Source organism: Dipodomys spectabilis, unplaced genomic scaffold (assembly GCF_019054845.1).
Source record: "Dipodomys spectabilis isolate Male_0828 unplaced genomic scaffold, ASM1905484v1 ptg000049l, whole genome shotgun sequence".
Lineage (NCBI taxonomy): Eukaryota > Metazoa > Chordata > Mammalia > Rodentia > Heteromyidae > Dipodomys > Dipodomys spectabilis.
The window spans coordinates 411,274-435,973 of NW_024870726.1; the positions used below are offsets into that span (position 1 = coordinate 411,274).

Sequence of the window (24,700 nt, forward strand, 5' to 3'; positions counted from 1 at the left end):
TGCTGTTGGTTGGTAGATAACGTGGAGAAGGTTCCAGTCCACGGTGGCTGCGGGTCGGTCAGGTGGGAGGCAGACACTTAGCCAGCGAGCTAAGGCACCACCGCTGTGTCACCCCGCCTAAGCAGTGTGTGGTTGTGATGCCAGCCAGCCCACTGCGTGTGTGCGCGCACACGTGTGTGTGCCCACGTGCATGTGTGCATGCATGCTCCACCCCATTTGGTGGCTGACTCTGCTCTCTGCAAAGGGCAAACTTGGGCTTGGGAATCCTGTGTTTGTGATGTGAGATTCCTGCCCAGAACATGGACCTCAACCGTGGGGTGTGAGTACGGAGACTCCCAGAAGGACCTAATACGGCATTAAGCCTGAGACGCTGCCCCTCCCCTCTAGCTGGCCTGAAACCCCCCCCCCCCATTTTAATTTGAGCCCCACAGAAGAACTTCAGGGATCCTCCCACCCCCCCCCCCATGCAGTTCAAGCCTCAGGCCAGTGTGCCTTCCAGGCCCGTGCTTCCCACGTGGAGGCCAAGCCCAGCTCAAAACAGTCATGTGTGTTCATGTGCAGGAAGGCTACTTCAGGTCTGTCTTGGGTAGCACTAGAAAACTCCATTTTAAAGGCAGTTACCAAGTGAGTTTATTTTAAAAACAAAACATATATGCGCATGCTTCTGTATTAGAGATAGGGCACGATGCAGCGCAGGCTACCTCTGCCTCCTTATTTGGTTATTTAGGACTGTGGCACATTCGTGGCGAGTGTTCGGACATCACAGACCCTTCCTTCCTCTGTCGAGTGAGTGAGGAATCTGCCTCCAGGCCTGACCAGCCTCGGTCACCACTGTTATACTTCAAAGATAATTGGGTCCCTGGCTGGTGACCGGCGCTTGGGAGTGTGTCCACCCATCACATGATTCTCCTCGTAGGCCACGTGCCTCAGCCGTATCACACACTCAGCCCGGCGTCCACATGGCTCGGCGTGGGCAGACCGCAGACATGCGTCAGGCGGGCAGCTGACGTTACTCTGAGCCACTCAGTGGGCCCTGACAGGGCAGGTCTGGGTGGGCTCATCTCTGAATTCGCCCCGGGTTTTGGATCAGGGTGGTGGAACAGAGGAGGTGGAGGTGAACAGCAACTACCTTGGAACGCGTGGCACTGAGCAAACGTGTGGTCTCTGGGCAGCCGCGGTCCCACAGAGGACGGCGCCTGTCCCTGGCATGTCTCCCTCTTTGTGTTGTCTTCCCGGCTGGTTAGGACCTGGAAGGCAGGGGCTGAGTGAGTCCTTTCTCCCCTTGTGGTTTGGGTGGTTGCAGTGCATGAGGTGTATGCAGAGACGGGGTGTGTCCAAGGAAGAGGGAGCGCGCACAGAGGTGCGCACATCAGTGAAAGCCGAGAGTGGGAGGGTGTGGGGATAGGAGCTGAGAACCAGGGTCACGTTCAGACTGCAGGAGAGGCCAGGCAGGAAGTGACAGGCTCAGTGTGGTGTGTGGGACCCCCCCCCCCCGCCCACAGCTGCGAGCCATGTGGACAGGGGAGGCCAGGCAGGAGGCCCAGGCCAGGTATGGACTAAGATCCATTCCCCCCCCCCCCCACAGCTGCGAGCCATGTGGACAGGGGAGGCCAGGCAGGAGGCCCAGGCCCAGGATGGACTAAGATCCATCCTCCCACCCCCCCACTCCCTGCCCACAGCTGCGAGCCATGTGGACAGGGGAGGCCAGGCAGGAGACCCAGGCCAGGGTACGAACCAAGATCCATCCCCGTCCCCCATCCCCCCCCCCCCCCCCCCCGCCCTTGATCCTCCTGGTGCCTCCCTGGTTCTCCAACTCCAATTCTCTTACTTTCACACTGCATATCCCATAGCAGAGAGAGCAAAAGCGGGGAAGTCCCGCGGCCCCCACTGCATTGTCCTAGAGTCCCGGCTTCACCAGAGTGGACAGACCTGGAGCCTGCGTGAGTCCCTCACCGGCCCTCAGGGCACACGCAGCTGCTCCTTCTTCTGGAACCTTGTGTTCTTGGAAGGCACTATTCCTCTCTGTCCCCTCTGTTCTGTTGAGCCCAGCGCTGTGTTCCTAGAAGCTCAGGTGGCCGCCTGCCCTGCTTCAGGAGGATGGGACGCCTGGGAGATCCCCCCCTCAGTCCCAGGTGCTGGGGGCGTGGCTCTGCCCGCACACCTCCCTTGGGGCCAGACCTCTGGGGGGGGGAGGGGCCAGACCTCGCTGGGGGCCAGGCCTCTCGGGCCAGGAGCCCGAGCTGCGCCCAGCTGTGTTATGAAAACTCTTTCCACGTGGGCACTGACGTGGGAGAATGGTGCCTCTCAGGGCCCCGTGGACCCCAGGCCCTGTCCTCACAGAAGGGAGCAGCCACCTCGGGGGCCACAGGGGTGGTAAGTGGAGCGTGCATGGAGAGACGGGCTCCGGCGAGCAGGTTTCCAGGCGGGAAGCGGTGTCCTCCCAGACGGGGACAGGGCTGGCCCTCCTGGGGGCCAGAGCCCCTGAACTCCCTGCTGTGCCACGCCTAGGAGACCAGCCCGGGGCGCCACCACACGGGACTCCCCACTGGGTCAGTACCCAGGCCAGTTGGGTGTAGTCTTGAAGACAGACTCCTGGGGCTTCCTAGTCCTCAGAAGTTGGGGTCTTCAGGCCATGGTGGCCAGCATGATGTGTGTGGCCCTCTAAGGGGGTGCCCTGGAAACCGGATGACTTTCTGGAGCACACACCCCCAATTCTGACAGAGTGAGTGGAAACTCACCCAGAGAAAAAGCCGTGAATGCATCAGGATGCTCCACAGGTACGATCCCACATGGAGAGAGAGAGAAAGTCATGTTGGGGAGGGGTGCCCACGAGCAGCCTGCGTGCCCCGCCCCCCGGGGTCTGGGGGCTCTTGCTGGTGCCCTGGCTCACAGTGTGCACACGTGCACCCCACATAGTGCCCGTGGAGGGAGGGTGACGGGATGTGGGGCCTTTCTGGGAAAGGGGCGTGGGGCCTGGAGAAGGTGGGGTCTGAGGCGTGGAGGGCTCCCACACGCGTGGGCCGGGGCTGATCCGGTCATCCAGAGTGCCTGCCCAGCTGGCTGCCAGCGTTCCAGGAACGCCTGCCTGAATTTCAAGAAGAGAATGGGGTTGCGAAGCTCTCCCCGCCATGTGTAATTACACCATAGCAGCCATTTGGCTCCATAAAAGATTTCTCACCAAAATCCCTCTGCTCTGTCCTTTAGGTCATTCATTCATTCATTCATCATTCATCATTCACTATCTAGGAGCCAACAGCATGCCAGTTCAGCACAGCAGGCGGGAAGAGACCAAGTCTTCATAAATCTTACATGGGAGTAAGAAAAATAGGGGAGGGCTGGGAAGGTGGCTCAGTGGTAGAGCTCTTGCCTTGCATGCCTGAGGCCCTGGGTTCGATTCCTCAGCACCACATAAGCAAAAAGAAAAATCTGGAAGTGTCACTGTGGCTCAAGTGGTAGAGCCCTAGCCTTGAGCTGAAGAGCTGAGGGACAGCGCCCAGGCCCAGAGTTCAGGCCCTACTGCTGGACCCAAAAAAAAGAAAAAAGAAAAATAGGGGAAAAGGGAAAGATTTTCCCATTGTATTGCTTTTGAGCAGAGACTGTTCTAAGGAACACAGAGACAGGGCCTTCCATTGCTGTAACAGCATGTGCCAAGGCCCTGTGGTGGGAAAGGCATGTTATCTCCAGACTACAAGGAGAATGAGGAGGCAGATAGAAGGAGGGAGAGATGGCAGGAGCAGGGGCCTGGAGGTGTAAAAGCAAGTCAAGTCCTAAAAGCTCGGAAGTCTTTGGGTGGTGGAGCACGGAGGCGTCTGCCTGCTGACGGAGAGGTGGACTGCAGGAACCCAGAGCTCACCAGGAACGCAGGCCGGTGAGCAGGGCTGACCGCTGTGACTGAGCTGCGATGACAGTGGTGTACAAGCTGAGAAGGGCTGGCGGGGCTGCTCAGGCTCTGAAGGTAGAGCTGTGTGTGTGTGTAAGAGAGAGAGACAGACAGACAGACCGGGAGAGCCTGAGACAGACACACATACACACCAGGAGAGGACGGGGTCTGGCCTGGCTGAGTGGAGCTGCCTGGGAGGGAGGACCAGCCCTAGGTTGGGTCCGCCCCGGGAAGGTAGCCACCCCAGAGGTGCTGGAGGATAGCCCGCAGGGCAAGTGGACTCCAGGGCCACCGGTCAGCCTCGCAGGTGCCAGCTCAGTCCACCCAAGCTTTGAGGGCCCAGCACCCCAGCACTGGAGGGCCTGTCTCTTCAGGGGGTTTTCTGAGTTGCTTACCCACTCAGTCCTGACACATGTCCTGAGTTTCTTACATGCTTTCTGTGGGACATTTCCTAACATGTGCATAAATAGGCAGAACAGTGCAGTGGGCTTTGTGAACTCAGGACCCACCTGGAGCATCCCGGATTGGTCCCAGGGCGTGGCCCGGAGAACGGGACCTGAGGCCCTGGAATGTGGCAAGAGTCAGTCTAGAACCTGAGGAGCCTGGAGGGGCCGGCCCAGCTGGGAGAAGGGGGAGGCCGGGGGATCGGGCTAGGCTGTTCCCAGGGCCGTGGCAGACAGGCCCAGCACTGCAGGGGCCAGGCCCTCGCTCTACAGCTGCTGGTGGGTGGCTGTGCGGGGCAGGAAGTCAGGCAGCAGACCTGGAGGCGCAGGTGAGACCCAGTAGACTGAAGCTGACTTGGCTGCAGGGGCAGGTCCTGGGGCTTGAACGCAGACCCTGCCCTTGGCCCTGTGCAAAAAGACTTAAGGTTAGCCTTCTACCACCGGAGCCACAGTTCTGCTTCCAGCTGTTTTTGATGTTTACTTGGAGATGAGAATCTCACGGGATTTTCACCAGAATTCTCAGATCTCAGCCTCCTGAGTAGCTAGGATGGCAGAGGTAAGCCGCCGGCGCCTGCTGACCTGTAAGAGCAGCTTGGGAAGGACTTTCAGGAGTGGTGGGACTTGGCAGGACTTTGAGAACCCGGGGCTGTAAGTGATGGGAAGAACTGGGAATGCTCAGCGGTGGGATCTCTTGAGTTGGGGGGGGAGAAGGGATCTGCAGGGCAGACGGCAGGGGACAGGAGTTCCAGGTGGCCGCCCCCAGCCTGCGTGCCGGGCTCTCATTGGGCCGTGACGAGGCCTCATGGGATCGGTCAGTCAGTCCCCGAGTACAGTCCACTCATAGTAAGGAGGCAGAAGGAGGGTGGTATGGCCAGGGTATCGGGCTTCCCGGGTGCTGGTGGGGGGTGAGCCAGGCCTGGCGAGCCGCAGGCAGCACCCGAGAGCGGAGGATTCCACTGTGGGTGCTGGACAGAGGCACGGGGCGGTTCTACAGGATGCATGGGTGTGCAGGGCCTTGCTCCTCGCTCTCAGCCTGACCGCATCCAGTCTGGGAGGGCCTCAGCAGGAGGGAGGCCTCCAGCCAGGGGCTGCCTACCGCGTCCCTTTGCTGTGTGACACCATCCTGGCGGGGGGCGGGGGGAGGGGAGGAGGGCAGGGGGGGTCACCACGGGCCTGTGGACACTCACTGTGAAGGCGGAGGCGTGGCTCCATCCATGGATCGTGTCAGCAGCCTGTCCACAGCAGGCTGCGCTCGGGGACTTCCCCGGACACTGACCGGGGACAAAGGTCCCCGCCCCCGCGTGCGAGCGCATTGATTCCTGGCACAGATTCTGGGCCCAGGGGGGCTGACCCAGCACTTCGCCTCTCTGCACCTGGTGACTGTTCTATCGCTCGGACGTGGAAGTCGCTTCTGTAGGTGTCATGGTGTTTGTCAGGGACTGCAGGTTCGGTAAATGCCCCCCCCACCCCACCCCACCCCCCACACACACACACCGAGCTTCACTCCCCGCAGGCCCAGGCCTGTGACGGGCTGAGCGCCTTCTCCTCTCCTGAAAACACCAGGTCGCTCAGGCCCGTCTGCCTATCCCGAAGGCCTGGCCCTCACTCCGGCCCTGTCATGGTACTGAGAGAATCTGATCACGCTGCCGTGCTGACCGTCACTTCCTCCCCCGTGATGATAGGAAAGCTGAGCGGCACCTTGGCCTAGCTCGCTGCCACCACTACCTATCCAGGGGATAAAGTCGCCATCCAGACACGTGCCAGCTTCTCCAGGCCTCTGGTCCTCTGTACAAGACTCCCAAGGGAGAGTGGCCACAAAGCTGGCCCTCACCAAACCATCAAGGCCCTCTCAGGCTCTCCTAACCTGTGACAAAGAGAACTGCCACCGGTAGCTTCTGAAAGTCTGTAGGAAAAGAGCTGCCCCACCCAGCCTTCCATCTTTCCCAGCTGGCCAGGCTCCCCAGGACCTGCCCTTGTGTTAGCACTAGTGTGCACAGTGCCACCCGAAGCTACAGTCCTCTGTGGTCCAGTAGGTGCCCTGCACCCAGTCCCATATACATGAGAACTAGGGAGGGCAGGGCCCGCTGGTGGCTTTCCAGGACCACAAAGGGCCTTGGAGCTTGGCATTAGCACCTCTTTAGTGTTTCCATTTGGACTTTTGTTGTTGGTGGTGGTGGTTGTGGGGCTTGAACTCTGGGCCTGGGCACTGTCCCTCAGCTCTTCCGCTCAAGGTGAGCGCTCTACCACTTGAGCCACAGCGCCACTTGCAGTTTTCTGAGTGGCTTATTGGAGATAAGAGTCTCATGGACTTTCCTGCCCCAGGCTAGCTTTGAACCACCATTCTCAGATCTCAGCCTCCTTAGTAGCTAGTATTATAGGCATGAGCCACCAGCACCCAGCTAGACTTTTTTTTTTTTAACTTTGCACAAAATGGTTTCTCTTGGCCAGACATGGGACATTCACGCAGCACATTCCTTGGGAGGTAGGACAGCAGACGTGGTCAGGTCTGTTTCACCAGCCCCAGCAGGACGAGCTAGCATCTGCCTGTTTCTGCTGAGAGTGTGCAGAAATCTCATGTTTAAATTAGTTCTCGTCCATTCCTGTGCCCTGATTTTGGGCCCCGGCACAGGGTCTGCTCCAAACCAATCATTTTATTGGTGTCCAGAATTCCTGACTCCCAAAATAATGCTTATGTCCCAAGCACCTGACACCTCCCACTGGCTTTTGTGTTCAAGCACACATCAGAAGCCTTGTGGCCCTTGTAGATCATGTCTGTGCTGTTTGCTTGCTTGGAGTCCATGAGCGAGTACAGTGGAGAGTGAGCAGGGAGCTCCTGCTGGCCTTTGCGGCCAGACCTCCAGAGCAAATTGTGTGGTGGGGTGTTGATGGATGCTGTGGGGCGCTGAGTCACCCACAGCTGCTCCACACATGAGACTGGCCACTTCCCAACAGACCTGGGCAGGGGGAGGGGGGGGGAGGGGGGGGAAGGGGGGCGGGCAGTGCAGGCCGCACAGTCGCTGGTATCCTCCTGAATGTGCCAAGTGCCTGGCCAGGTGCTGGGACACCTTTCACGAACTCCATCGTGCCCCCGGAAACGCAGCTGTGCATCCGAACCTGCGGAACCAAGGGGACCACAGAGGCTGGGGACCGTGCCCCTCCACTCCCGGGCCCGGAGACATGAAACAGCTCTCTTCATTGTGATGGCTCAAAAGAAAGAGAATTCCCGCCTCCTTTCATCTTTCTCCTGTCCTTTCAGATACAAGCGCACTGCCACGTGGACACCACTGTGCCACATGGCTGCTTGAGACCGAAGCCTCGGCTGCTGGAATTGTGGAGGAAGAGACATGAAACCCTAGCACCTCACGGCCCGGAGTGTCAGGATGGCAGCCCAGCGGATCCGAGCGGCCAACTCCAACATCCTCCCCCGGTGCAAGTCAGAGGGGACCCTGATCGACCTGAGCGAGGGCTTCTCAGAAACGAGCTTTAATGAAGTCAAAGGTGAGCTCCTGACCACACCACTGGCTCAGGGCATGGGACAGCGTGGGCTCTCTGCGCCCCAGTCCTCGACACCTTGTCCTCCCTGGAACAAGAGCCACATGGCTTGATGGTTGGTGTGCTGGAGGAGCGTGTGAGTGGCGCCCTTGGTAGGAATCACCTTCTTTCTGTAGCTTAGATAAGGAGCCTGGTGGTGGAGACATCTAGGCTAGGGAAAGACAGTGGAGAAGAGAGGAAGGAGGCTGGGAGCCACCAGAGCAGAAAATATTCCAAGCCTTTTCCTAGTTTCAGATCTGTCGCCACTGCTCAGTGCTGCCATTAAAGCTCGAAAGCAGCCACAGACGTGGGTGGATGAGGAGAGTGGGTGAATGAGGAGACGTGGCTGGACTCCAGTGCCGTTTCACCAACACAGCCGTGGCTCCAACCCCTGGCTGCATGGCTTTCTCCAGCACCCTCACCAAGCTGCGTTGGTGAGAAAGCCATCTTTCAGACTCTTAGGTGGGCCCAGGCCTCGCGAGGCCTTGTCATCTCGCGTGCTCTCCCGGTGGCGTGGGCAGCCAGGACAGCAGCAGCCACGTTACCAGCACACTGAACTTCCTAACACCCCCCGGCGGTTCTTGTGTTAAAATCAAGGCCGCTGCTGGGTGCCGGTGGCTCACATCCGAAAACCTAACTACTTAGGAGGTATCCAAGGATTGTGGTTCAAAGCCAGCCCAGGCAGTAAACGACTCAGAAAAAGCTGGAAGTGGCACTGTGGCTCAAGTGGTAGAGTGCCAGTCTTGAATAAAAAGGTCAGAGACAGAAGCTCAGGGACAGCGCCCAGCCTTGAGTTCAAGCCCCAGGATTCTGTGCCTCTGGGTGTGGTAGTGGTTGGTGATGCGCATGGTCCAGGACAGAATTCACACCACCATCCCCTTCTTGGGGGGGAGGGGCTGCAGGAGGGAAGGACAAGGAGCGGGAGGGACAGAGGGAAGAAGGGAGGGCCTTCTCCCCTGGGTGAACCTGAACCCTGTTTGAGCTGTGTCACCACTTCCATTCGGAGACAAGTGCTTGGAATTCTAAGTAAAACCTCCTCATTCTTCTGTCGTGTAAAACTAAAATGATAATGGGCATTGATACATTTTAGGCGATACACAAAGCATGCTTAATTGCTTTGTTTTTCTTTTAATTTTAAAGTATTACTGAAAGGAAAGTAATTATTCTGGGGAGCAGAACAAGATGTCACTGTGGAGAAATTCTAACAGGCCTTTACTCACTAATTCTCAGTTACTTTTAATTTGCTCTCCAGTAAATGTGTCAGCAATCTAAGTGGTTTCCATTACTGGACCTCAGCCTGACCCAGATCTTCTTTCCATAATTTTTCCTGAAGCCCATTCTTGGGGCTCAGCAAGCGACACCCACAAAGGCCTCCAAAGCACAGTCTCTCTCCTTTCTTTGCCTTCCTGCCTCTCTCCCCTCTTTTTGAGGCAAGTGATGTAAACCAGAATTCCGCTTAACCAGGCAGCTGAGAGAGTCTAGGGTCCCTTCCCCGCAAGGTGGTCCTTAAGACCTCAAAATGCCACTCCTGACTTCGTCTGCCTGGGTAACAGCTGGCCATAAATAAATCGAGGCCTTGTTCCCAGGCCGCCGTGCCTCACACCCGGGTTTTGTGCCGTGACCAGGAAGTCTGGAGAGAGTCTGCGCTGGGTCCCCGACCAGATGGTTCCATCTTGGTTGGAATTCAGGGGTAGAGAGGACAGCTACCTTTGCCTCTCCGCACTGGGTGCTGAGCAGAAAATGGAATTAGCAGGGGACAGACGTGTTTGTCTTCAGGTGACATTTTGGCATCATTACACCAAGCACTTGATCCCTCGTTAAACCTCACTCACTGCAGTCTGCTGAAGAAAGATGCTTTTCTCCATCAGGAAGAAAACTGGACTGTCATGTTCACGTGTCGTGGAGGGCCTGGACGCAAGCTCAGGTCTAGTGATCTCAGATGCAGGGGCCAACAATGCAGCCAGGGCTTGGCCTGATTCTTCAGGAGTCAGGACCCAGAAGCCTCCCTTCCTCCCCCCCCCCCCCCCCCACCCTCCCACCACCACCACGATGTTCTCTGCATCACCTAGTGAGTGGCACTGAATAGAAACTCTTCCTAAGATGCTACCAAAGAAATAGATTTTATTATTTTTTCCCCGGGATTCACTGCTTACTTTGCTGGCACTCTACCACCTGAGCTGTACCACCAGCCTGGTTTTGTTGGTTCTTTTTTGGAGATGAAATCTTGTGGACTTTTCTGCTTAGTCTAACTTCAAACTTCAGTCCTCCAGGGCTCAGCCTCCTGAGTAACTAAAATTATAGGGGCCACCCATGCCCACTTCGATTCTAATATTCCACAATCAAATAAAAGTGAATCGGCGAATCAGGTTTTTTTGGATGGCCAACTAGATAGCATCGGCTGATTGTGAACTTAATGGCCTATTAGGCTGGATGTAGATGTGGTGGTTCAGCCAAAAATTCCATCCACTTGTTTGCAAAAACAACGTGAAAAATAAAATAAGCTTGCTTGCTTGCTTCTAGATGTGAGCAAGGCTGTGGAGGCAGGGGTCTTCCCCCGGCCAGGCCGAGGCCGCTTCCCCAGGAGCTCTCCATCCTCAGAGCCTCCACACGTGGGCGGGAACCAGAATATTCCACACACCTTACTATTTCTCAAAACTTACTCTTCTTGGGTTATATTGGTAACATCCATGGTTTAATAGTAAGCAGTATAAATGAACCTGACCCATTTTTGGAAAGTGGTAGGATTTTCAGACTGCTTCCATAGTGGTTCAGATGTGACCCATCACCAGACATAAACCTCTGGCTACCAAACTGCGTGGACAGTCCCGCCATCACTGTGAGTGATCTTGTCAGAAAGGTGAAGAGACTACCCTCAAAAATCACCACTCACCTAAAGAGACGCTTTGCTGAGAACAGGTTGAATGGGGAAACTTAATGTAGGGACCTGCCCCTACATCCCTCCGTTCCCTGCTGAAAGAGCCTGGAACTGGCTCAGGACTCACTGCCATTCCCTAGCTACGTGCAGAGTGTAGCCTAAGAATCCGGCTTCCAGCCTCTCTCTCCACAGACTAATAACTCTGAACTTGATAACACTAGTACTAGCAATACTAGAAATCAATCATGAAAAGTGCGGTTGAAACAAGATGTTCAGAACCAAGGGAGATGTGAACTGTCCTATCATGCCAATTTGCCTTTCTTCAGTGGTCTGAGGACTCTGGTCCTTCTGCCCCGTGATTAAGTTGGAAAGTGACAAGGTAACCACAGAGCCAGGTGAAGTTCATAAAGCAGTTCGTCTTGGTTTTTATTTAGCGGCCCCTTCCATCTCAGTGCTACCTGCTTCTCGTTTCCCCGTCTTCCCCTCTTCCTCCTTGGAAGTCCTCCGTGGTCCTCATGAGTGGGGCCTCCCTCACACGTCTCTTTCTGTTTTCCCAGTGCCTTCCCCCAGTGCCTTGCTAGTCGACAACCCCACGCCTTTTGGAAACGCAAAGGAAGTGATTGCAATCAAGGACTATTGCCCAACCAACTTCACCACCCTGAAGTTCTCCAAGGGTGACCATCTCTACGTCTTGGATACCTCAGGCGGGGAATGGTGGTACGCGCACAACACCACCGAAATGGGCTATATCCCTTCCTCCTACGTGCAGCCCTTAAACTATCGGAACTCAACACTGAGTGACAGCGGTATGATCGACAATCTTCCAGACAGCCCAGACGAAGTTGCCAAGGAGCTAGATCTTCTTGGGGCATGGACAGACGACCAGAAAGGATCAGGTAAAGCCTACAGTAATAACCCTTTCTGGAACGGGGTCCAAACAAACCCATTTCTCAATGGGAACGTGCCGCCCAGCTTTGAGGAATCCAATGCTAAAACCACTGTGGATTTGCTGCTATTCGATACTGGCACACCGTCGTTTACTGCGTCCAGCTCAGTCACCACCAACAGCACCGGCAATATCTTCGACGAGCTCCCAGCCACAAATGGGTTCCAGGCGGAGCAGCCGGTGAACCGGGACAACCCGTTCTTCAGAAGCAAACGTTCCTACAGTCTGTCGGAGCTGTCTGTCCTGCAAGCCAAGTCAGACATTCCCACCGCATCCAGCTTCTTTACAGGCTTGAAGTCTCCTGCTCCCGAGCAATTCCAGAGCCGGGAGGACTTTCGAACTGCCTGGTTGAACCACCGCAAGCTAGCCCGGTCATGCCACGACTTGGACCTGCTGGGCCAAAGCCCTGGATGGGGCCAGACCCAAGCAGTGGAGACCAACATCGTGTGCAAGCTGGACAGCTCGGGAGGCGCCGTGCAGCTCCCGGACACCAACATCACCATCCGCGTGCCCGAGGGCCACGTGGCCCCTGGGGAGACCCAGCAGATCTCCATGAGGGCGCTGCTGGACCCCCCGCTGGAGCTGAACAGTGACCGCTCCAGCAGCATCAGCCCCGTCGTGGAGGTGAAGCTGAGCAACCTCGAAGTGCACACCTTCATCATCCTGGAGATGAAGGTCTCGGCCGAGGTGAAAGGCGACATTTTCAGCAAAAGCACGGTGGGCCTGCAGTGCCTGAGGAGCGACACGAAGGAAGGGCCGTACGCGTCCATACCCCTGGCCTACAGCTACGGGGACACCATCCAGGTGCACCTGCACAACCTCGAGCCCTGCATGTACCTGGCCATCGTCGCCCACGGCCCGAACATCCTCTACCCGTCCTCTGTGTGGGACTTCATCAACAAGAGGGTCACGGTGGGGCTTTACGGGCCCAAACACATCCACCCGTCGTTCAAGACGGTGGTGACCATTTTCGGGCATGACTGTGCCCCCAAGACCCTCTTGGTCAGCGAGGTCACCCGGCAGGCCCCCGGCCCGGCCCCCGTAGCACTGCAGCTGTGGGGCAAGCACCAGTTCATCTTGTCCAGGCCCCAGGACCTCAAAGTCTGCATGTTCTCCAACATGACCAACTACGAGGTCAAGGCCGGCGAGCAGGCCAAGATGGTGAGAGGCTTCCAGATGAAGCTGGGCAAGGTGAGCCGCCTCATCTTCCCCATCACGTCCCAGAACCCCAACGAGCTGTCCGACTTCACCCTGAGGGTGCAGGTGAAGGACGACCAGGAGGCCATCCTTACTCAGTTCTGCGTCCAGACGCCTCAGCCCCCACCCAAGAGTGCCATCAAGCCGTCTGGGCAGAGGAGGTTTCTCAAGAAGAATGAGGTGGGGAAGATCATCCTGTCCCCGTTTGCCGCCACCACCAAGTACCCGACGTTCCAGGACCGCCCCGTGTCCAGCCTCAAGTTCGGCAAGCTGCTCAAGACGGTGGTCCGGCAGAACAAGAACCACTACCTGCTGGAGTACAAGAAGGGCGACGTAGTCGCGCTGCTCAGCGAGGAGCGCATCAGGCTGAAGGGGCAGCTGTGGACCAAGGAGTGGTACATCGGCTACTACCAGGGCAAGGTGGGCCTGGTGCACACCAAGAACGTGCTGGTGGTGGGCAAGGCCAGGCCCTGCCTGCTGTCGGGGCCCGAGCTGAGCACGTCGGTGCTGCTGGAGCAGATCCTCCGGCCGTGCAAGTTTCTCACCTACATCTACGCCTCCGTGCGCACCCTGCTCATGGAGAACATCAGCAGCTGGCGCGCCTTTGCGGACGCCCTGGGCTACGTCAGCCAGCCGCTCACCTTCTTCTGCCGGGCAGATCTGGACAGCGAGCCGGAGCGGGTGGCCTCTGTCCTGGAAAAGCTGAAGGAGGATTGTAACAACCCCGACAACAGAGACCGCAAGTCCTTCCAGAAAGAGCTCGTGATGGTGAGTGCCCCAGCAGGCATGCAACTCCAGGCCCGGGCTCCTTGAAGCTTCCCGGCTTACGGGATCGGGGCTGGGCCGGCTCCTGGGGCCAGAGTCTTGGTGGAGGTCCTTGGGCTCATGCTGACCTCTTCCCTGTGCATCTCTGAGCTCCACGGATGGGCGCAGGGACATGGGCACAGCAGGGCCTGCCCTTGGGCCACTTCTGATTTTGGTGCAGATTTTAGAACATCCAATTTTAGAACCATCTGTGAAGAAGAGGTGAGAACCTCTTGCCCAACTCTTGGTCTTACTTGATGTGAGTTCTTATCTAGTCTTACCTGGTGCTTCCAACAGAAGCGTGGCATCTGCCACGGTGCCTCCTCCCCTTGCCAGGCGATGATAGCCATCGCTCCGGCTGTACAACACGAGCTAGAGGTCTAAGAGCTGAGCTGGATGGGGTGTCCACCGCAGGACACGCGCTGGCCACACAAGCACGTGCTCCCAGCAGCCTGGTGGCCTGGGTCCTGCCTCCCGCGGGCCACAGCCACTGACGGTGGTGCTCTGCAGATACTCGGGGTCAGACGGAGTAGATGCGGCCCCATCCCATCGTGGGGACCCCTCTGGCTCCCGTGGACACCTGGGTGACCTTATGGCACGCCTCCTGGCTCATCCTGTGCCTATCTGGTGGGATGCAGCTCTCAGAGCCTCAGCCGCCTGCCGCTCCCTCCTCACCTTCCAGTCTGGATGAGTGAAAGTAACTGGGGTGAAAGAGCCAGGGTGTTGGGGTGTCTGTGAGACAACGCAGATGAACCCCTGAGGCTCGCACACGTGCACGCACACGTGCATGCACGCGCACACACACACATCTCAGCTGTGCCTGGGCACCTGGGAGTGTGTATGTACAAAGAGCCACCTTGCAGCCAGGTAGGGAGCAGAATGTGAAAACATGGCAGAGTATGGGATAGACAGACTTGAAATTACCCAATGGGGAGGAGACAGAGCCAGAAGGGGCCATTAGAAGTGTAATCTTGACAACCCGGAGGTCCCGGGGGGAGGCCTTGGTGGCTGTGGTTTCCTCAGGGTGAGGCTGCAAATGAGAAAGGGCCACAGGGGATCTGCCCGGGCCCTCCAGCAGGATGGCCCTTCCCTGAGCCAGCACCTGCATCCAGCTCAGGGTTCACTTCCTGGCTCTCCTGTAAAGAAAATTCCAGAACTGTGGCCGGAGCCAGCTCCATAGGCAGGGGTAATGTTCCTGGGAGACCCTTGGTCTGTCATTCTTCATTGATTGTGAATTAAGTGCTTTCATAGAACATAAACGATATCGATTGTATCAACTCTTTCCTCCCGCAGCTGGAAAAAAGCGCTCACCTTGAGTGCGAGAGCTGCGCAATGAAGCAGCCCCTCCCGGCCATGACGTTCTTGCTCACACCCTTGAAAGGCTTCTAGGAACAGATTCTTCTTACCCAAATTGAAGATGGAGGATTTTTTGGTTAGCAGTGGGGGGTCCTGTGTCCCTCTGAGCCCCTCCATCTCCCTCTGCGTGAGGAGGAAATGAAACCTGTCTTGACTGGAACTCACCTGGGACAGTGTGACTTTCCGGGTCCTAGGAGTAGCTGACCATGTCAGGTGTATTTTAATGGTCAGCAAATGCCCAAAACCACAGCTGATTTACCCTATCACTAGAAATGCCATTCATGTCACAGGACAGTGCTGCCAGCATGGCATCTTCTCAGGTGTTGGGTCCAGTGTCAGGCCCTGGTGAAACAAGCTAGTGCCCCTGGCTGGCTCTGCACCTCATTCTTGGCCCGGGCCGGGGGCAGGGGGGGTGGGAGGGGGGCCTGCAGGAAGTCCTCACCAGGCTTGCTTGAATCAGGACTGGTCTTGTGTGCTTGATTCTTGTTCTTGCCCCACTGAAGACATTCTTCATGGAGAAGAACTGTGGGAAGTGGTGGATGAAAGAGCCCATCTCAGCTCAGAAGCTGGGCGTATGTTACGGCTCGTGGGAGGTGTGTATAGGAGGATCAAAGTTCACAACCCAGGCAAAAGTGCAAGATACTATCCTAAATATAACCAAAGCCTAAAGACCTGGGAGCAGGGTTCAAGTGGTAGAGTGCCTACCTAGGAAGAAAGCAGGGCCCCGAGTTCAAGCCCCAGTACTGCCAGAAACAACCAAGAATCTGTTCCTGATTTTCAAGTCACATGGTTTCTGTTCTCATAGTAGAAACAGAGAGAGCGGTAACTGGAGATGGGTGGAGCAGGGAGAGTTGGAGGCAGGACGGAAGCAGCCCCGTGGCCCTCAAAGGGAGAAATTGTCCGAGCCAGGAGTCACATGACAGTTCTTCAAAGTAAGGGAAGAGTGGAAACCCAGAGACATGTCTTGAGCAAGAAGAGAACAGGTTGCTGTGGGGGAGGATGTTGCCTTCAGAGGGGAACAGGCAGGGCTGCCCCAGAAACCTGACAGCAGATGGGCATGAGCAGCCAGCGAGGGAAAGCTGGGCCTGGGGGGGCGGGGGAGAGGGGGACGAGGGGGGGCGGGGAACCGCGTGGGGTTCCCAGTGGATTGGGAGAAACCCACCTATCCTTCAGACTAGCTGTGGCTGAGGTTCCTGGGGTCCCTGCTAGGCAGGTGCAGAGCTGATGACATAGCTGGCTCTGGTTAATGAGAAGTGCGGCCAGGCCACTGCCTGTGGCGTGACCTGGAGTACAGGAGTGCTCGTCTCCTGGTCCCTGAACTTCCTGAGAATGGAAGCAGAGAGAACAAACCACAACAAAACCAGAAGTAGCAGCTGGCTGTGAGCTCCTGAGACCTCTCTAAACAGAGCATCGTTGAGCCTGAGGGCCGCCCCTTCTTACATGGCATCTTTCAGGGACTCAGCCCTGGCCTACCTACCTGGCCTGGTCTTCCTGTCTCATCTGTGGCTGCTCAGAGGCCATGTCTGCACAATTAAGAATGGGCCACACACAGTGGGTCACATAAAGCCATAGCATTTACAGCCTGCCTCTTTCGATACTATGTCTGATCATAGCTCAGTCAGGTTAACAAAATCCCTGCTGAAATCAGCCTGAGGTATTTGCTGATAACCTGTGGGTACAAAATAAAAGGAAACCCACAGGAACCGTGCCCAGAGCTGAAGTTTCCTGCTGTGTAGTTTTCTATTGTTCAGACTTGATGCACACTCAACATTTGCCTGGAAAAACTACATAAATGATTGCTTGGTGGTAGTGGTGTGGGCAGCTTTGTGAAGAACGAAGCTGGTGTTGGGTCCTAGAGAGGTTGTGTAAATGGAGCCGTAGTGAGTAAAAGGAAGACACCTTCGTTCCCAGTGTTGTCAGTCCCTCTTCATTCACAGTGGATCCGCGGAAACGGAATCCTGCTCTTCCTTCCAGCTGTGGCCAGTCAGGGACCAGAAAACAGCCGCAGGACCTTTGTGTCCTGTGCCCAGAGCCCCTGGGGGAGAGTGCTTTTAATCACTCCTGCCAGGAATGACTCAGGTCACAAGCAGGTGACGTGTGATGTGGTCCGTTACCTAGGGAATGAGGCAGGTGCCAGAGCTGCAGGAGCCAGGCAGCCAAGTGTGCTCGCTCCACCCCCGTGTCCGTGTGGCGTGCTGAAGTGGCCATTTGCATGGCTGGATTAAGTGATGTTCCCTAGAGAGCAGACTTCGTAGAGGGGAACCCTTCCAGCACCACCCCGTGCTCATCAACACACGGGACCCTTTTTACCTCTGAAACTCAAATCTAGTAAACATTGCGCTTTTTAAAGCCATTTCTTTTGAATATACCAAAATCCAAATGACAGTCAACCGCTTCTGAAATATGTAAGTAGCTACCACAAAGCACATGCCATCCAGACCCGCTCTGTCTGCGGCTCAGGTCCTGAAGTCACATGGTACCCACCCCATGGGAAAGCCAGCGGCTTCCACCTCTGTCCCTTCTGGCCGGGGGAGCCCGGACACGCTGGCTGGCCTCTGCAGGCGTCATCTTCGGTTATGTGAAACGAGCAAGGCTGGCACACTGCGGGGAGGCGGGGCCAGCCGCCCGGAAGCCAGTCTGGCTCCGGCCCTGCCAGCTCTGCAGCCCACACACTTCCTTGCACCTGATCTGTAGAAACTGTGGTCAACACAGTACCTGCTTCATAGAGTGGCTCCAGTCATTGGTCCATTCCCCGCCACCGCCAACTCAGGATGACCTTACCAATGTCTGTGTAGGTCCTGTTTCCAGGTAAGGTCATGTGCTGGAATGTGAAGGGGGGAATCTCCAGCCCATTTATTGGGACATTCACAGGCCCCAGAACTCTCAGGACAAAAAGAGCGTCCCTCATCTCAAAGCCAGAGCCTGGCTCCATCCCTGACTCAGCTGGTGCTCTTTCCTCCCCAGGCCCTACTGAAAATGGACTGCCAAGGCCTCGTGGTCAGACTCATCCAGGACTTTGTGCTCCTGACCACAGCTGTCGAGGTGGCCCAGCGCTGGAGGGAGCTGGCTGAGAAACTGGCCAAGGTCTCCAAGCAACAGATGGATGCATACGAGTCTCCCCACCGGGACAGGAACGGGGTGGTGGACAGTGAGGTGAGCAGGGGCACAGGTTGGGGGCAGTGAAGTCATCAGAGCCCAGCTACTTGGTTACTTCATTCTCTGGTCTTGCGGTTCTCTGGGGTACAAGGAGACATAGTGGATCTGCTTCATAGCGTTCTGGGAGGGCTAAGTGAGGAAATGGACATGCGCCCGCCCACGGGGCACCCTGGCTAGGTGGGATCCATCAAGTTGTTCTTGGCAGCTTTTGTTGGGACTGCTGGTAAGGAAGAGGGCCAGGCCACACCACTACAAGCTGGGAAGGTAGACCAGCTGTCTCTTGCCCATTCTGCTCCTAAATGACCTTCAGTGAGATTGCACTTGCATACACAGAGCCGTGAGTGATAGCTCAGGACTGCCTCCCAGGCACTGCTGAGTCACTACCTGGTGGGTACCAAACTCTGGCAAAAAGTGGCTGCGGTAAAATCTCACTCAGAGACTCTGCTGTGCCCTTTTGTGCTGGTCGTTACTGTCCAATACCTGGAAAGTGGCTCGGGGTGAATTTCTCATGGATGGATGGTTGCAGATGAGGATATAGTGAGGAAAGAGAAAGCCTATGTGCTCACCCAAGCATACCTGCTCCGTACCTGTTCTCCCCGGCACTGCCCTCCTCTGCTGTGGGCCCAGCCCGCTGCCACCCTAAAGAGTGTTGTAGACTGCGAGCAGAGCTAGAGCGAATCTCTCCACCCCTCACCTTCATGCTTTCCCTCTTCTCTGTTTTGTTTGCCGTGACTCCATCAGGCCATGTGGAAACCCGCGTATGACTTCTTGCTCACCTGGAGCCACCAGATTGGGGACAGCTACCGGGATGTCATCCAGGAGCTGCACATCGGCCTGGACAAGATGAAGAACCCCATCACCAAGCGCTGGAGACATCTCACCGGGACTCTCATTCTGGTGAACTCTCTGGACATCCTGCGGGCGGCCGCCTTCAGCCCCGCAGACCGTGACGACTTTGTGATCTGAGTGGATCCTCTGTCCTCCTGCATTCTGGAACCCTCTGGAGGCCATTCCTTCCCTTCACCCATCCTGGGCACCCCCCCCCCCCGCCCCCATCAGCAGTGGGGGAAGGACAGGGGCGAGGCTGGCAGCCTGGTCCACAGGAAACCAAAGGGACGGAGGACGGAGGACCGGCAGTGACCGAGGACTGCCCGGGGCGGGGGGGGGGGGGGGGGGGGGGGAACTCGTTGCCAATCAAGTAGCTTTCTATTTGTTGACATGTAAATTTCAATTTAAAAATCTTTTTTTTTTTTTTTTAAGAAAAAAGACTGAGAAGGGGAACATGAGAAAAATGGTATCTAATTTTGTAACGGCCTATAAACTTGATAGGAGCAGAGGCTTTTGAGGTTTTTCTGTTGTTCAGAGACTTTTTTAAATTATGTCACAGATGTATATAGATATTTAAAGGCCATGGGGCATTTCTGATTCCAAGTCATCCTTCTCAGTTCAGCTCTCGGCAGAGAGAGCGCTGTTGGGTGTTGGCCCCTTTGTGCTGTCTGTCTTCAGGGAGGGGAAGCCAGTGGGCCGGGTGCAGCAGGTGGACGCAGCCAGGCGTCCGGAGAGCCTCCTGGGCCGCCCCTTCCTCGTACGGCTCTTCCCTTCCTCCCTTTGGCTCCTGTTGTGGTCGTGACTGTCCATAGAGCACATGAGACACTGAGTGCACAGGTAGGTCCCACAGTAGCAGGTGGGCACCAGGTGTTTCTGCCCATAGGCCAGAAAGCAGCTGCACTTGGCATTCTTTCTGGCCTGGCCTCCTCTGTGCCATTTGTCATTCAGAAGAGTGGTGTGACTACATGGGACCCTGCCCCTCCCCCCTCCAGCTCCAGGCCAGTGCGGGTGTTTCCCCTGGGGACAGGGGCACTTCCTGCCAAGCTAGCCTCCTCTGTGGGCAGGAAGAAAGCCTCCGTTCCCAGCCGTGGCCCGCCTGCCCTCATTCTCATGCCCGCCCCAGAGGCTCCCAAGCACCACCAGGGGCTGGTGTGCAGAAGAACCAGCTGCTATTTGCCAAACTCCACATTCCACTTCATCTCAGATTGAACCCTTCTTCCTTCCTGGTGCTCCCAGGTTGCCTTGGGAATAAATGGTAGAGGGAAGGCTAGCTAGGTCTTGGTACAATAGAAAGATCAGGTTGAACGTTTTCCGAAAATGAAATCATTGTCTGTGAAGTCAGGGCAGGGGGTGGTGTCAGCCGCCACTCGGGCTGCAGCTCAGAGCACGCCAGTCGACATCCATGATTGCCAGGGAAGCTGCAGCAACTCGGGAGGGACAAGAGGCGGGACTGGCACCGGCAGATCCCAGCAAGGCGACTGCAGTCTCGGCCCGGGATGCAGGCTGTTCCTCTGAAGGAATGCTGGGCCCTTCAGGACCCCTGCATCCCATGCTCTTAAACCACTTTCACTTGACAGTAATTGCTTAGTTGAATCAATGTGTAATCCCTTACTGGGCTGTTATATACCCACTGATTCCAACACTGAGGCCAACAGACTGAAAAGCAAACACTAGATCTCTTATGCTGCAGGAACTGAATCACACAATTTCCCCATGGCCCCGTGAAATCACCGTTAGTTCTGGTTCTCCACCCTTTGTCTTCATTTTGCCCAGAGATCACCTCTCACCCTTTCCCCAAAGAAGAAACAGAACCAGTTGCACCTTAAACCATGGATGTTTTTCCTCAGGGCTTAACATCGTTTCCTATGCAACATGTCTTGTAGCACAAATTAAATTCTACAAAAGTTGCAGTAAGTTTTGTTTGGATATTTTAACCTCTTCAGTGCCTGTGTGTGTGCGCGTGTCTTTGTGTGTGTGTAAAAGCGCACATGTGTGTGTGTGTGTGTGTGTTTCCTATGCCCAGCCAGACTCGTAAATAAAACCTGTGGAAGGATCCATATGTAGTCCAATGTCTCCCTGTCCTCGGTCATCGCTGGGTGGCAGTGCAGCTGTGTACTGAGCGTGTTTTCTTGCTCTGGATTTCACTGCTCTTGAAACATGAATAACTCAGTCTTCACTAACAGAATGGAAGTTGTGTTGTGCAGAGCACCCAGAGGGAAGCAAACCGGGGTCTCCTCCTCAGGCCCCAACAAGGAATTTGAGCCATTCCTGTGTGCTGACATGGCCTGAGCTGCCGGGGAGCACTGTGGGAGGGTGGAAGAATGGGGCACCGAGCCGCTCGTGGAGCTCAACCGCACGCGCTTGTAGATGGTGGTGAGGAACGGGGCTTCTAGAAAGTCTGCTTGAGGGAAATATCTTCAGTCCAGATGCCAAGGCTGGATGGGAGCTGGCTGGACCAAAGACGGGCCAGACCTGGGAATGGTGTGTCAGTCAGCCTGGGCCATGGGAACAAAAGAAGCTTGCCCAGTCGGAACCCTTCCCGCGGCTGGGCTAGGGATCGAGCAAGGGCCTTTTTGCCTTTTTGCGAGCTCCACGCTGCCTTGTGCATACGTGAACTCCAGCTTTGGTAATTTGTGGTTGGGTTTTGTTTGGTGTTGTTTTGGTTTTTTGTTTTTTGCTTGAACTCTGGGCTTGGGCACTGCCCCTGAGCTTTTGCTCAAGGCTAGCGCTCTACCACTTGAGCACTAAGCACCATTTCTGGTTTTTTCTGTGTATGTGATACTGAGGAATCGAATCCAGGGCTTCATGCGTGCTAGGTAAGCACTCGACCCCTGAGCCACCTTCCCAGCCCCAGCTTCTGTAATTTGGAGTGTCCCTCAGAGCCCATGTGTGAAAGGCACACCTAAAGGGGTGTGGCCTGTGGGAGACAGCCCGGTCACTAGGGGCGTGGCTTCAGAGGAGCCTGGGGTACCTGGGGTACCTGCACCAGGCCACGAGGGGAGCCGGCCTCCTTTGCCATGTACTCCTCACCACAGGGCAGCAGAGCCAGTCAGCCACGGGCAGAACCTAAACTGAGGAGAAGCCTTTCTTCTAAGTAGGTTATTTCAGGTACTTATTACAGTTAACAACAAGCTGACTAACGCACCTTGGTAAGTCTTGGCCCATTTTGTAGTTGAGGACTGAGTCCAGTTGGTTCTATAACTTATGGGGGGGTTTCTAGGGATCATGAAGTGTCCAAAAAATGGGGAAGCTTAAAAGAAAAATCAGAAAAGTATTTTCTCCAAGTTCTGCAGTCCAAAACATGACCTGTGGTGCCTAGATCTTTCTGCAGACAGTGATTGAATTTAGTATGGTGTCATCTTGATCCCAAGTCCCAAGATGGCCAAAAAAACAAAGGAGGAAGAGGAGCAGAGAGAGAGGAATGAAATAAAGAAGAAGGAGAGGAGGGAGGAGGAGGAAGAAGGAAGAAGAATGAGGAAGAAGAAGAAGAGGAGGAAGGGGAGGAGGAGGAAGTAGTAAAAGCCTGTCCACAAGTAAGTGCTACAAAAGCAGCCCAGGCCCAAGAGGTCAAGGATGGGCAGCACAGGGATAGTGCTGGGTAAAGGGCGTCATCGCTGTATTACTAACGATTCATTGGCTGCCAGGACAGGGTTAAAGGGCATCATCGCTGTATTACTAACGATTCATTCCTGGCTGCCAGGACAGGGTTCACTTTAACCTAGGACTTCTGTGGCAATAAAATTTGTTTAAAGTAGATGGAAATGAACCCACTTAACTCTTCCTGATTCCATGGACCCATTTGGTAATTTGATGGAGGCTCTAGACTTCTCAGAATTAGGTAAATGTATAACGTAAAGCCTGGGAGGGTAAAGGCATGTCAAGGGTCTAGATGATAGTGATGTTGTGAGAGGTGGGCCTCTATGAGCTAACACCCCCTCTATCTGCAGGCGCCACCCTAAGGGAGCCACACCCCAGATTCGCTACTCTTACTGTTGTTGTATTAGGTTTTGGTTTGGTTTGGGTTTTGCTCCAAGGTAGAGAATGGTATTGGTAAAGCTTGGTGTCTAATTTAATACTCTTTCTAATGAAGGAGAGGAGAAACCTGAGGAAATTGGTCTCATGGATGGCTTTTTAAGTTTCAAAAAAAAAATCTTCCTTAACTTTCTGCTTCAATTGATTTCCTGTCTTTAAAAAAAAAAAAAATGAGGAGCTGGGAAGGTGGCTCAGCGGTAGAGCGCTTGCCTTGCATGCGTGAGGCCCTGGGTTCAATTCCCTAGCACCACATAAGCAGAAAAAGCCGGAAGTGGCACTGTGGCTCAAGTGGTAGAGTGATAGCCTGGAGCTGAAGAGCTGAGGGACAGTGCCCAGGCCCAGAGTTCAGGCCCCACGACCGGACCCAAAAAAAAAAAAAAATAGCCGGGCCCCGGTGGCTCATGCCTGTAATCTTAGCTACTCAGAAGGCTGAGATCTGAGGATCACGGTTCAAAGCCAGCCTAGGCAGGAAAGTCCATGAGACCCTTACCTCCAATGAACCACCAGAAAACCGGAAGTGGTGCTGTGGCTCAAGTGTTAGAGCACTCGCCTTGAGCTGGAGAGCCCAGGGACAGCGCCCAGGCCCAGAGTTCAAACCCCACAACTGACCAAAAACAAAAACTAGTTAATTGAGGGGCACTAAGGTAGAGCGGCAGCCTTGCATGAAGATGACACACAAGGCTACATGCCCTGTCTATCACGGACCCCTGCTCTGCCTTCCTGGCCTGGGAGCCATTCTGGGTCAACTTCTGTGAGGCCAGTGTTGCCACATTCTATATTGGAGGAGACCAGTGGCACTTCCATATTATCCTCTCAAAAGTATAATGTAGCCAGGCACCAGTGGCTCACACCTGTAATCCTATCTTCTCAGAAGGCTGAGATCTGAGAATCCTGATTCGAAGCCAGCCCAGGCAGAGTCTAGCCACCAATTAACCAGCAAAGAGCCAAAAGTGGAAGTGTGGCTCAAGTGGTAGAGCACTAGCCTTGAGTGAAAAAGCTAAGGGAGAGCACAAGGCTCTGCGTACAAGCCCCAGAACTAGCACAAAAAGTAGAATATAGCATTTGCATTGTCTTAAAAGAGGAAGTATCAGAAAGTATAAACATAAATTATATGCAAAAACTGACGTTCTCTGTTTTTAATTCCATCATTGGGGATAGAACCCAGGGCTCCCTGCATGCTAGGCAAGCACTTTACCGAACACTGTGAGCAATTTTGGAGTCCTTACTGTCCTAGAATTATTTCTTCAGGGATAGCAGGGGATAACTATATACAACATATCTGGAAAATCTCCTGAATACTTAGAAGTTACACAGCCTACTTTCTATCTTAGGATCAGAAAGCAAGTTTCAAGATAAATTAGAATGATTTTAGTAGGAGCCAGGCATGATTGTACAGGTCTATAATCCCAGCGCTCAGAAAGCTGAGGCAAGAGAGACCAGCCTGGATTCCATGGTAAGACCCTGTGTCAAAAACAGTAACAACAGAACGGAAAATAAAAATCAACACACAAAAACGTACGAGATGCAATGAATATGGCCTCCAGTGAAGTTTACAGCACTGAGTTCTGTAAATGCATAGATGTGAGAGGCTGTGGGCCAACCAACGCTGCAGGGGAACTGTAGCTCAGAGGAGCTAGAGGGGGGCAGGGTGG

General features: G+C 55.1%; 1 protein-coding gene across 1 annotated transcript in view; it reads left to right on the top strand.

Annotated features, from left to right (window-relative positions):
- The window catches only part of Sh3bp4 (SH3 domain binding protein 4), a 67,841-nt gene extending 46,911 nt beyond the window's left edge, over positions 1-20,930 (top strand). Inside the window, exons 2-5 of the mRNA XM_042678807.1 lie at positions 7,580-7,821; positions 11,287-13,640; positions 17,997-18,185; positions 18,930-20,930. Coding sequence (XP_042534741.1) covers positions 7,704-7,821; positions 11,287-13,640; positions 17,997-18,185; positions 18,930-19,154 — 2,886 coding nt within the window. The 5' untranslated portion in view covers positions 7,580-7,703 and the 3' untranslated portion in view covers positions 19,155-20,930. The remainder of the gene's footprint in view (positions 1-7,579; positions 7,822-11,286; positions 13,641-17,996; positions 18,186-18,929) is intronic.
- The last annotated feature ends 3,770 nt before the right edge of the window (positions 20,931-24,700 follow it).